Below are 13084 nucleotides of genomic sequence, written 5' to 3' on the forward strand. Positions count from 1 at the left end.
AAGAAAGTTCTGAAGCCTGACTACACAGATCAAATTTAAACTGCAACGACGTTCTTACTATTTATAAAGTATGGGAAATTGTCATACAAAATTGTGTAAAATAATTATTATTAGTTTTTTTTTTTTTTTTTTTTTTTTTAACTTCTGTAACATGTTATGAACGTTTAATGAGATTCTATTGTTATCATGCGCCATAATTGTATGTTATTCCTATTATTGTTTAAACTACTGTACTGATGATGTCCTAAGATACTTAGGATGAAATATTTACAATTAAATAGTTTTCACTGTGGTTAATACATGTGTTTCTTTTAATTTTAAATATATATATATATATATATATAATATATATATATATATATATACAGGGTGTTCGGGATAAATTTGACATATTTATAATTAATTATATTTTTCCGTAAGTTACATGTATTAACACACACTTCTCTTCATTTAAAAGTTTGGACCCTTCTTCATTCATATACAAGATGTCAGAAACGATGGATAGCTGGAACCCACCTGAATCATTGAAGAGAATAACTTTGATCATGATGATTCGTGCCCGCCATCAAAATAAGGATATTACGACTGCTGCCCAATGCTCCCTGAATACAGTAAAAACAATCAGGCATGAACTAGAGACTTGCAATGGTGACTACGAGGATGTAGCAAGAAGAAAGATCCCTAGCAGACGATCTGATTGCGTTCGTACAGCAGAATTCCTCGCAAATCTGCAGGAACAGGTGTTGAAGAACCCTGGCATTGGAATTCGGGCTTTGTTCGTGGAGTTGCTAACTGTAGTCAAGCCCTGGATAACAAGGGTAGCCAATGGTAGGCCGTATGTATGGCAGCAGGATTCGGCCCCTTGCCACACCTCTGGGAAAAGTCAAAAATGGTTGTCTGAAAATTTCTACGACTTCACCAGTCCAAATGTTTGGCCTCCAAACTCCCCAGACCTTAACCCCATGGATAATTTTGTATGGGGCGCAGTTGAAAAAGACACCAATCGCACTTCCAGTAATACAAAAGCCCAGTTAATGGATAAAATTAAAACAGTTTTTGCGGCCCTTCCCAGGGAAACTGTAGCATCAGCTTGTTCGAGGTTCCGAAGCAGAATTGAAGCTGTGATCGATGCTAATGGTGGTTATTTTGAGTAAATCTTGTTGATAGTATTGTAATTAACTCTGCCTGTAATGTTTTTTTGTCAATTCATTAAATTTAATAGATACAAAGAAGATTTTCTTTTTCCTTACGAAACTGTCAAATTTATCCCGAACACCCTGTATATATGCAGAGACAAGATACGTTACAATTCAAACAGGTGGCACTATTTTATTCAATCATTATTTAATTGGCCTGAATTTTAGTGAGGAAAAAAAACCCATCAAAACTATATCCTATTTTTACATGACTAGAGAACAAATTCATATTATCTTTTATACTTTTAATACAGTAATAATGGTGACAATCAATAATTTAATAAGTGTTTACTATATTAATGCTAAGATTCTGGAGTACTATAGTCCTAATTATAATGAACTCTTAGAACAAAAGGTTATTTGAGTAGAATATGTGCCATCCATATTCTTCAGATTTTTAGACCGTCGTTATGGTTGAAATTAGGATGGTTGATTAAAATTTCACAAGCCTCCTTAAATTTGCGCACATGCAAGTTTTGGTGTTATTGAAAGATGCTTTTCCAGTCAATTTTAGTTATGTAGAGTATGATTAGAAAGGCTTACCACAATTTTTACTACTACAGTTATTAAATTTAATGCATCATTTATGATCTTTTTCCACAGATAGGAATTGTGCATCTAGTTTCACCTATAATAGGCAGGTTACATGTGCATCAAATCTACAGGGTCGGCCAAGATAGGAAAGGGATCTTTGGAGGAGTTGAATAAGTTCTTTAATTTTGCAGAGGTTAAAGTTGGCATTAAGACTGTATCTGTGTAGTATTCTGTTATTTTATCTGATATCCCTTTAATGTATGGAATGGCTAGTTTTATTATAATTTAGTTTATTTTTATTATTAGTCGAAGTCTTGTAAAGAATTTTGTTGATAGAATTTTTGCTGTAGCCATTTTTTTTTTTTTTAAAGAAAAGTACTGCTTTTAATTCATGCTTAAGAGTTTGCTCGTAGGAGCACATCTTTAAAGCCCTGTTTTTAAGTGTGTTAATGACACCTAGTTGCTGTGTTGGGTGAATGATAATAATAGTTTGTGTGTACATATATATTGGCCAGAATGTGTAGCTCATAGTAAACAGTGAAAGAAAAATGGCTGGAAAGAATATGCTTGACAAGTGCATCCAGAAATGGAAATGTGTTCTGACTTTCGATTGTGAACTGTATGTGTTTATGTTGTTTGTTCAAGCGGCTGAGGAAGGTGTCTATGGCTGTATGGCTAGATAATGAAAACATCATCAATGAACTTAAGAGTCAGATTTTGGGTTTTAAAAGTAAAGGAATCTAGAATATCTTGCTCAAAAACTTCCACATAAAAGTTATATGATTATGAGGTGCGTGGGCTGGTATCAGGAGCTGAGTAATCTGTTGGCATTCTTCTCAAACAATTGGAGGTAGTAGTAGTAGTGTTTTGGAAATACTTCATGGAAGAGGATGTTCCACAGAACTGAGATGGATGGAATAAAAGATTACTGGGAGTAGCAGATTTGGTGGATATGTGGTTCCTGCAGATAGGGCAGAAATGGGAGGCATAACAGATGCTGGTTCTGCTGAACAGGCTATGGAAATATTCATAGACAAGACACAATGAGGAAGAGAGTCTGTAAGAGAGGTGTCCTTAATCATCTGAATTATCCATTTCTGAACATCAAGTATTTTTAGAGAGGCACACCACCCCAAACATGAGAGCACTATTCCAAGGTTGGCTGGATTTGAGATTTATACAGAATAAGTAATTGGTCAGAAAAGAAGTATTATCTTGAGCAAAAAAGGATGTCAGTTTTTGCTATCCTTTTTTTACTGTTGGGATGCTGTTTTGAAAATGAATGACTGAAGATTGTGTGTGTGTGTGTGTGTGTGTGTGTGTGTGTGTGTGTGTGTGTGTGTGTGTGTGTGTGTGTGTGTGTGTGTGTGTGTGTGTTTTCCCATACTTACAGAAAGTTAGGTTCATACCATGAATCTTATTTTAGTATCCCTTGTTTCTCTTCAATATATTTACTTTTAAGGAACACTAGTTTTTTTGACTTAAGTTTAAACATAAATCTCATTTATTACATTCACTTCATCTTAGTTCAAATTCAAATTCTGGATAGAATTAGCAAACGAATTTGTTCCTTTCCATTGTTTTAGAATTTTTAATTCCGTAAATTAAATTTCTGCGAGTGTGAGAGAGTTTATATCCCTTATGGAATTTTTTGAATGAATTTTATGTAGATAATTATATAGTTATTTTAATTAACCAGTGTGTTTTGTATCACAATTGTCTTGTCTTATTTATAAGAACTAAATAAGACAAGACAATTGTGATACAAAACACACTGGTTAATTAAAATAACTATATAATTATCTACATAAAATTCATTAGAAAAATTTCATAAGGGATATAAACTCTCTCACACTCACAGAAATTTAATTTCAGGAATTAAAAATTCTAAAACAAAGGAAAGAAACAAATTCTTTTGCTAATTCCATCCAGAATTTGGTAACTCTGGCCTTCCAATACAGTCAGTTCCAAAATAAGTCATCTCATTCCAATTCAAAGTTAACACTCTTCCCAAAGAGAGAAATGTTTTAATCCTTGGGAAGAGTGTTAACTTTGAATCAGAGTGGGATGAAATTACCTGGGAACCGATTGTATTGTAAGTAATTAATTACATTTCAGTGTAATCAAATATCAGAAAGGTTATCCTGCTTCAGAAAATTATCCATGAGAAGAAAATCACTTAGAATAAATTGTTGCTTTACAGTTCTTTAAGAAATATTTTCATTTCTAATAAAATCAATTCTCCTTGGTTTCTGAATACAATTTCCTTCTTGTCTCTGGTATTAGAAGAAAGCACAGCTTTTATCCTGAAGAAAATAAATGTTCTAGCTTCAAATTTGTCTTCTGACTGAAAGAAATATAGGGTGAAGGAAAACAAACAGTAGACCAAAACATCTCTAGGAATTCACTCTTTCCAAACTATGTCACAGCTTATATTAAAACAATAATAACATGCCTTCCTCTAGATTTTTATTTTCTGGTGGATGTTCACCATTTTAATAGAAACTCTTTCAGATAAATCTATAGGTCTCTGATTCCATTTCTTCAACTTTTTCTTTCTTCTCTATAAAAAGAAACCTATATTCTCTCTCCTATCTCCACAACAACAAAAATAAACAGCTGTTGCTTATCTGTGCTGCTGCCTCAGTGTCTGCACATGCACACATTCACTTTGATTACTGGTTAAAACCCAATGGCACTGGTCCTTGTACAGAGAACAAAATATGTAAAATAAACTTTTAGGTAAGAAAGACAGCTTTATTTTCTACTTTTGCTCTATTAAAGTAAAATAATGATCATTTTTTGATATCTGCTTTGATATAATTTCTTGCTGAAAAGTACTGCAGTTCTTGAACTTGAAAACTGCCAACTCCATGCATCGTCTTCATCACCATTACGAAACATTGCCAAAACATTGCCAATTAAAATAATGATCATTTTTTGATATCTGCTTTGATATAATTTCTTGCTGAAAAGTACTGCAGTTCTTGAACTTGAAAACCAGTCCACCTAATTATGCCAGGAATGGTTAGTTCTGAAAAGAATGATGTGGTCTTGACTGCTGATCTGAGCACTATCAAAAGTAAGTCGAGGAAGTCTAAGGTCTTTTTTGTGAGAAAAACAAAACAAAACCGCATTTTAGTTCAATGAAGATGACTAGGTTCTTTTACCCCACTGAAGGCTATAGTGAAGATCAGTGTTCAGGGCACTTTTAGAGATGTTCTTGAAGCTTGTGATGTTTGACCAATTTGTTTTGACTTCTTTTGTGGAAGGAAGTTCTGAGTAGTACAATGTGGCTGACTGACATCTATTCAATAAGTCATATTTCCATTGTCTTCCAGGTGACAATGCTGCTCATCAATGTGCTTGTCATTTTTATAACATAACTGAAGGCTTTATAACAATGCTCAGTTATGATTACATGAATATGTGTAAAGAAAAGCAGCTTGAAAATTCAAGAGTATTGTTAAAACATGTTCAGGTTGTGAATATGCATGACGTAATTCATTTATGTCATTTCAATGCATAAACTTTGACACACTGTCATAACCCCTACACATTCAATAAATAAAACTTTTACTAAATTTTTACTTATTATATGGAACACAATGAAAGAGGCCTCATAGAAAAAATAACTAAACTTAAAAAATAAGGAGCACTCAACCTAATGCACAAAGAAGATGAGATAAGATGAAAACAGTTTATTTGATTATATTAAAGAGAATATTTATTTTTACAAAAAAGGAATATTCAAGGAACGTAGAGAATATTATGATAATACTGCATAATCAAGTTTATATTATTATTAGTTTCTTATTAATAATTTTATTCCCAATTAATCTGACAGTTGTTCAAGCCAATATTGTCAGGTCTTGTACGGCACTACTAACTGCACCAGTCCACCTAATTATGCCAGGAATGGTTAGTTCTGAAAAGAATGATGTGGTCTTGACTGCTGATCTGAGCACTATCAAAAGTAAGCCGAGGAAGTCTAAGGTCTTTTTTTGTGAGAAAAACAAAAAGTAAGTACACTTGTTATACTATAACTTTTCATCTCCTACTCTGTTAAAGTGACCATACCATACCACATCTCTTAGATTAACTCTGCTCACACATGTTTGAATGTGCTAATGATGTTAAGTTCCTTTCTATTATCTGTATTTTTAATATGATTCTGCCGCTGATTCCACCTATTCGCTACCTTAATTTTTCTCGACACTCATATTTGTTATGTCTAGTTCCTGGTCAACTATTTTATTTCTAATTGATCTCTTACATCGATAAACTAGTTTAATGCCGTCTTGTATCCTAACTTTAAGATTTATTGGATAATTTCTCTCTTATTACATGTGCATTTATTAAGACATCTACTAACCACAACAGCTTGGATTAATCTATTTCTATTTTGATTTGCTATCTTCACTAAAAATTGAGCCTAAATAGCTTAAGTATTTTAAATGTTCTATAGAGATTGAACTGCCAACTGTCTCCAAAAGTTAGAGTTAAAACTGCCTTTCCTACTCCCTATATGGGAATAAAAAGGAGTTAGCCGATTTTTTTTATTTTTTAGGTTCTTATAACATCTTCTTTTGCTCAATTTAACAACAAATTGGTTACAGCAGCTATTTAGTGTTAATTAAACAGCCGTAAAGACTAATGTAAGCTTTATCGAAAAGTATAACATCATCTACATAAAGTAAAGGGATAAGTTAAATCCTCAATGCTGATGTAATGTGTACGGGGGGGGGGGGGGGGAGTTAGAGCACATATAATAGGTAAAAATATTTAGGTGGTAGACAGTCGTCATTATCTAGCACAAGAATTTTTATTGTGGCTTGGAAAAAAGATACAATAGAGTTACCAGATTATCCAACTGGATTTCAGCTGGATTATAGTGGTTAAATCTGCACTTAATATGAAAATTTAAAACAAGCATTTGAATACTAGCAAATAACTCAATTTTCAAAAAACAATCAATTCAAATGACTAATTTTATTACCTTCAATGCCATGCTGATTAAGAACATGCCAGTGTTTTTCTTTTACTTTTTTAGCATAATCTTGAGACATATGATAAATTTTAGCACAAATACTTTCCACAGAAGCTTTGGCTGCTTCAATAAGATGGGGTTGGCATTGCTGTTTTAAATGTTCCAGTCTTTCCTGAAAGAGTGATATTAAAATTAATAATCTATGAATATCCAATTTGGAGTCAAGTCTGTTATATAACACAAAATTTCAACAACTTAGAAATAAAATTCTTGTAGATAAGCTTATACATTGGTAACACATGACTATTAAATTATTTCAGGAAATTACAGCGTATACTAAATATTAATTAAAAGAAAACTTTAATCAACACGTCCTATATTTCGGCAATGTTATATTGCGATCTTCATGGGAACATAAAACTATGATATGTGCATGCAGGCACTAACAACATGCAAATGAGGCTGAAGGGCACATTTAGAACTCTAGGAACAACATCAGAGTCCTAAAGGTGCCCCCTAGAGGGCTAAATTGGGTTGACTTGGCTGTTGGGCTGATGTTCTCATGATGCAAGCTTTTCAAATTTGGGACAGTCTCATGCACCCAAATTTGTTGAGGTTTGGGAAGTTTTTTAAAGCTGAGGCTGATTCCATGAACAATCTTTCATATTTATATTTGCTGCAGTGTAGTAAAGTGGCTTTCTTCCAGTGTATTCTGTGGCGGGTATCCAGCGCATAGTCTGCAAGCCCAGAATGGCTATATTGGTGAAACTGGATGTAGTCTTTGAGTTCAGATATCCTGATATTAGCTGGCCTGTATTGGCCATAGTAGGACAGTTTACAGCTACAAGGGACCTGGTATACTCTAGGTAGGTCCAGGGGAAGTGGCCGGTCGTTGATGGAGCAGATAAGGGATGCCAATTTCTTATATGGTTTGTAACAGGCCATCAGGTCATATTTTTTTAGAATTTTTGGTTAACTTTTCAGAGGTGCCCCAGATGTAAAGATTGGTGATAGATTTAATGTAATCTTTGTTATGGAGGGAGGGGGGGGGGGGGTTGTGGTTAACACAATCTTTCTGGATTTTTTGGGGGTTGTAGCCATTGGCTAAGAAAGTGTTAAGGATGTGGTTCAGTTCAACGGTCAGAGTACTGTCATCTGAACAGATTAATTTTGTTATATAGGGTTTTTATAATCCCCATATTCTTATGAGGGGGTGGGTGGGATTGCTGGTGAATGTATCTGCCTGTATGGGTTGGTTTTCTATAAACAAGCAGGCCAGCTAAAATCAGGTATATTCAAACATAAAGACTACAGCACGTTTACCAATATAGCCATTCTGGGCTTGCAGACCAGAATGGCTATATTCTCTGGATACCTGCCACAGAATACACTGGAAGAAAGCAACTTTACTACACTGCAGCAAAAATAAATACAAAAGATTGTTCATAGAATCAGCCTCAGCTCTAAAAAAAAATTCCCAAACCTCAACAAATTTGGGAAGCTTGCATCATGAGAACATCAGCCCAACAGCCAAGTCAAACCAATTTAGTCTGCTAGGGGAGACCTTTAGGACTCTAGGAACAACGTTAGTTACTCTCTTTGGCCTCATTTGCTTGTTGTTAGTGCCTGCGTGCACATATCATAGTTTTATGTTCCCATGAAAATGGCCATGTAACATTGCTGAAATATAGGAAGTATTGATTAAAGTTTTCTTTTAATTAATATTTAGTAACATCACCTAGTAGACAGGAAAAACATAAGCACAGGAACATAAAACATAAGAACCCTTCACCAGAAAGGAGCACTGGAAATACTACTGCATGAATTAGACAACTACAGATGGAAAGTGATTGTCTCTGCGAAACCAGACAGACTGGAAAAGGAGAATTTCACCATAGCAGTACAAAATTTTAACTTCGGGCAGGGAGGACAACAAACACCAAGAGGGAGCAGCACTTATATTAAAACCAAAGGCTCAAAACTCGCTATTGTCCTACAATTCTATCTTTCCTAGAATAATTAAAGCAAGATTTAAAACATCAATTGGATCACTGACTATTATTCAAGTATACTCACCAACTTCATCATCATCAGAAAAAGACATTGAGGAGTTCTATACAGATCCACAAAAAGCAGTACATCAGACATCAAGTCAAGATCCCCTAATTGTAATGGGGTACTTAAACGCAAAAGTAGGCAAAGACTGGGATACCTGGCCAAGGTAATCAGGTCAGGTATCCCAGGGGTATGAAAGCAATGAACTTGGCAAAAGACTGCTAAACTTCTGCTCAAATAATAGACCACCAATAACCAACACTCTCTTTAAACAACAAAAACTCAAAAGAAAATGGACATGGATACCACCAAGAATATGATTGAGTATATTATTGCAAACCAAAGATGGAAATCAAATATCCTAAATTGCAGATCCTTTGCTGCAGACTGTGGATCAGACCATAAGCTAGTACTAGCAAACCTAAGAATAAAGTTAAAATCTGAAAGGACTTTTAGAGTAAAAAGGAGACTGAATGTAAATAAACTACAAGACAATAATATTCTTAAGAAAATATCAACTAGAACTAGATAAAAACCTGAAGGAACTACCAAAACAGAATATAAGCATCGAAGAACATTGGTGCAAATTAAAGGAAATAATATTAAAATCAGCAGAAAATACAATAGGTTACACAGAAAGAGAAAGTCAATAGGATTGGATTTCGAGTGAGGTAAAAAGGTTAAGTGACCAAAGGAAAAGAACAAAATTAAAACAGAACTATAACAGAAATGAATATAACCAGAGAAATTAGAAAACTAGTTAAAAGAGACAAGAATAACTGGTTAGAAGAAAAATGCAAAATGGCAGAGAAGCTATCAAAAGAAAATAACCTCCATGGATTAGATAAGTAAATAGATCAAATTAGTAAGACACGGACAACAAAAATGATAATGATCAAAAGCAAAGAGGGACAACTAATTTAAAGTAAAACAAAAAGTATGGCCTGATGGGAAGAATACTTTAGAGACTTATATAATAAAAACAGCTCTCAGGATGTTATTATTCCAGTCACTGAAATGGAGAGGAAACAAATATTTTTATGAAAGAAACAATAGCACACAACATAGATAAACTTAAAACTAGGAAATCACCAGGTATTGATTAAATACACAGAATTCTTAAAAGCAGGAAAGGAAAAACTTTTGGAACCATTAAAAACATTATTTGAAAGGATTTACAAAAATGAAGCGATACCTACTGATTGGACCAAATCAGTTATAACTCCTATATACAAAAAAGGAGATAAAACAGAATGCAATAATTACAGAGGCATTAGCCTCATCAGTATTCCAAGTAAGGTTTTTACAAAAGTACTCCAAAAACAAATTAAGCCATATATAGAAGAAAAATACAAAATGGAAGAGAAGCTATCAAAAGAAAATAACCTCCATGGATTATACAAGTAAATTTAAAATTTTTTTTAAATAAATAAAGCATTAGGAGAAGACAAGCACGTATCAGACCAGGACGAAGCACAATTGATCAATTATTCACCTTAAGACAGCTAATAGAAAAGATGCTAGAGTACAATCAAAGTTGCTATATAAATTTCATAGACTTGCGTCAGGCATTTGATTCAATCTGTAGAAGAGAACTATGGGGAACTATGAAAGAATTTGCAGTAAAGAAAGTGCAGTATGAGTGGAGGACACCTCAACTAATTGGTTCCACACAGAGAGTGAAGTAAGACAGGGATGCAATCTATCACCAGACTTGTTCAGTCCTTACACTGGAAGAAGCAACCAATAAGGCCTTAAACAAAGAAGACTCCGGAATCAAAATATACAGAAAAATATAACAAACTTAAAATTTGCAGACGGCATTGAATTACCTGCAAGCACAGAAGATCTACAACAAATTTCTGATAAAATAAAGGAAGAATGTATGAAATGTGGATTAAACCTAAATAAAGACAAAACAAAAATTATGTAAATAGGAAAGAGAAACACCAATCTGAAAATTGAAATTGATAGTAAATTGAGTACAACGGTGAAATTACAAAAGATATAAACAGAAGAATTAGCCAAGCATCCCAAACTTTTGGACGACTAAATAAAATATGGAAGTCAAGAGACATCAAACAATTAACAAAAATAAGAATCTACGAGAAAATGGTCCTCCCAATACTTCTCTATGAAAGTGAATGCTGGAATCTCAAAAAAGCTGAAGAGAAAAAATTATTAACTACTGAAATGGGTTAGCTAAGAAGATTACTTGGAGTATCTCTGCTGGATAGACTAAGAAACGAAGACATAAGGAAATGACTAAAACAAGAAATAACAATAATAGACAAAATCCAAGAAAGAAGACTGTGATGGTTCGGCCATGTGACCAGAATGGGAACAGAAAGACTACCAACTAAAGCCCTCTATACAACAATGGAAGACAAATAGGAAAGATGCGGCTCAGAATTAGATGGATAGACAAAATAAAAGAGGACCTGAAAACCAAATCATAAACATGACACCAAACTGGACAGAACCGTTTGGACTCCCCAGAGATAGACAGAAGTGAAAAAAGTTCATTTGGCCTCATCATCATTTACATAAATGATGGAAGAGAGAGAGAAGAAGATACATTGTAATTTCCTGAAATAATTTAATAGTCATATTAGAATTAAAATGTCTCCCAGCAAAAGAAGAATAATCATGATCCTATTTTTTTACTAAAAAAAAAAAAAATCCAATGAAATCAGTTTAAATCCAACCGAGCACATAGAAACATTTCTAACAGATTTTCAATTGAAGGAGAGGTAGCCAATTCCATACAGAAAGTGCCCCCCACACACACACACATACAAAAATGTTCTACCCACTGTTGCATTAAACTGGCAGATGCCTTCCACCAACTTATTAGGATTAATTGCTCTATCATTACTAAATTTATATAAGCCAAGCTGGTTTATATAAATAAAGTATATAAAATAAATACCTTAAAGCCTTTAGATTTAAGTTATTTTATATTGGCCATAGGAGACCAATGGGCAAGATATTTTATTGAAACTATGAGCAAACTCAGGCATAACATGCTGGTCTCAGCACTAAGGTACTGAGACCAGCATGTTATGCCTGTCATGTTCTCTGATTGTTCTGCTAGAGCAGTGGGTCTTAACCTTTTTAGTGATTGGCATCCCCCTTGAATCTAAAAATAAGTTCTCGCACTCCCTTGAAAAATGTGTTTCTATTTCTTTATTTAGGAAATTACATCTATTGCATGATAATTTATTTATTGAAAAATAAACACATATATTTACATATACATACAAAACAATATCTCAATTTCTAATGGCTATGTTGTTGTTGTTTATTCATAATAATACTTTTGAAGCGAGGCTCCTTTTTTGAAAGAGCCATGTGTAAGTCATCACTTGCATTTAAGTGATATCTGGCTTTTGTTTTTATGTGCAAAAGTGATGAAAATCCCATTTCATACAGGTAGGTGGTGGCAAATGGTAAAAGTGTCTGCAATGCTGCTTTTTCCAACTGTGGATAAGGTTCTAACTGTGTACACCAGAATTGTTCTAAGTCCAGTTTTTCAAATTCCATTTGCATACATGCATTGGCTCGTATTTCAATAAGATCATCTTTTATTAAATAGCTGTCTTCCATCAAATCTGGGTCAAAATTTAGAAACTTCTCTCGCACCCCCCCCCCCACCTAGGGGTGCACACACCCCAGGTTAAGAACCACAGTGCTAGTGGAACCAACTCACCTTCAGTTAAAATGCATTGATAAAGGCTTATTTCATCCTAGAGTGACTGAATTTAATTTTTCCAATTGAAGGGTAAATGCCACAATGCTTTCCTGGTGATATGGAGACGCTTTAGGGGAAGAGGGGTGGGGGGGGGTTATAATTAATCACACTATTCCCAAAGTAAGAGTTTACCAGTGACAGTACTAAAATGATGTAAATAACACTAAAATAAAATTGATATATCACTTATTTATTAAAGAAATTAATAACTGTTTATATGGAGAAAAATAGTAAGAATCCACTCAACATATTAGAGCAAAATAGCTCACTTTGTATTTAATGGTATTTTAAATATTTTATTAGATATAGTAATACTGTTAAGAGGATGATATGAAGAAGAAAGATTAAGATATAAAACATTGGATAAAAGAATAAAATTGGAAAATTGGATAAAAAAATAAAAGAAACAGTTATGCAGGAGATTGAAAGAAAACCGGATAAATAGGAAGTGCACCGAGATAGAAGAATTACAAAATAAGAACAAAACCAGAGAAGCATGCCTGAAAATGAAAGAACTTAATGGAAAAGCAAAACATACAGAGTCTAATAATATCA

At 33.7% G+C, this 13084-nt stretch overlaps 1 protein-coding gene across 3 annotated transcripts in view; it reads right to left on the bottom strand.

Annotated features, from left to right (window-relative positions):
• The window catches only part of Pcif1 (Phosphorylated CTD-interacting factor 1), a 300185-nt gene that overhangs the window by 155652 nt on the left and 131449 nt on the right, over positions 1 to 13084 (bottom strand). For all 3 annotated transcript variants that reach the window (XM_090408077.1, XM_090408079.1, XM_090408078.1), the window contains exon 9: positions 6730 to 6892. In XM_090408077.1, coding sequence (XP_090264203.1) covers positions 6730 to 6892 — 163 coding nt within the window. The remainder of the gene's footprint in view (positions 1 to 6729; positions 6893 to 13084) is intronic.

This window comes from Typopeltis vanoorti, chromosome 18, assembly GCF_054136105.1.
Source record: "Typopeltis vanoorti isolate ZY-2024b chromosome 18, IOZ_Tvanoo_1.0, whole genome shotgun sequence".
NCBI classification, from domain to species: Eukaryota; Metazoa; Arthropoda; class Arachnida; order Uropygi; family Thelyphonidae; genus Typopeltis; species Typopeltis vanoorti.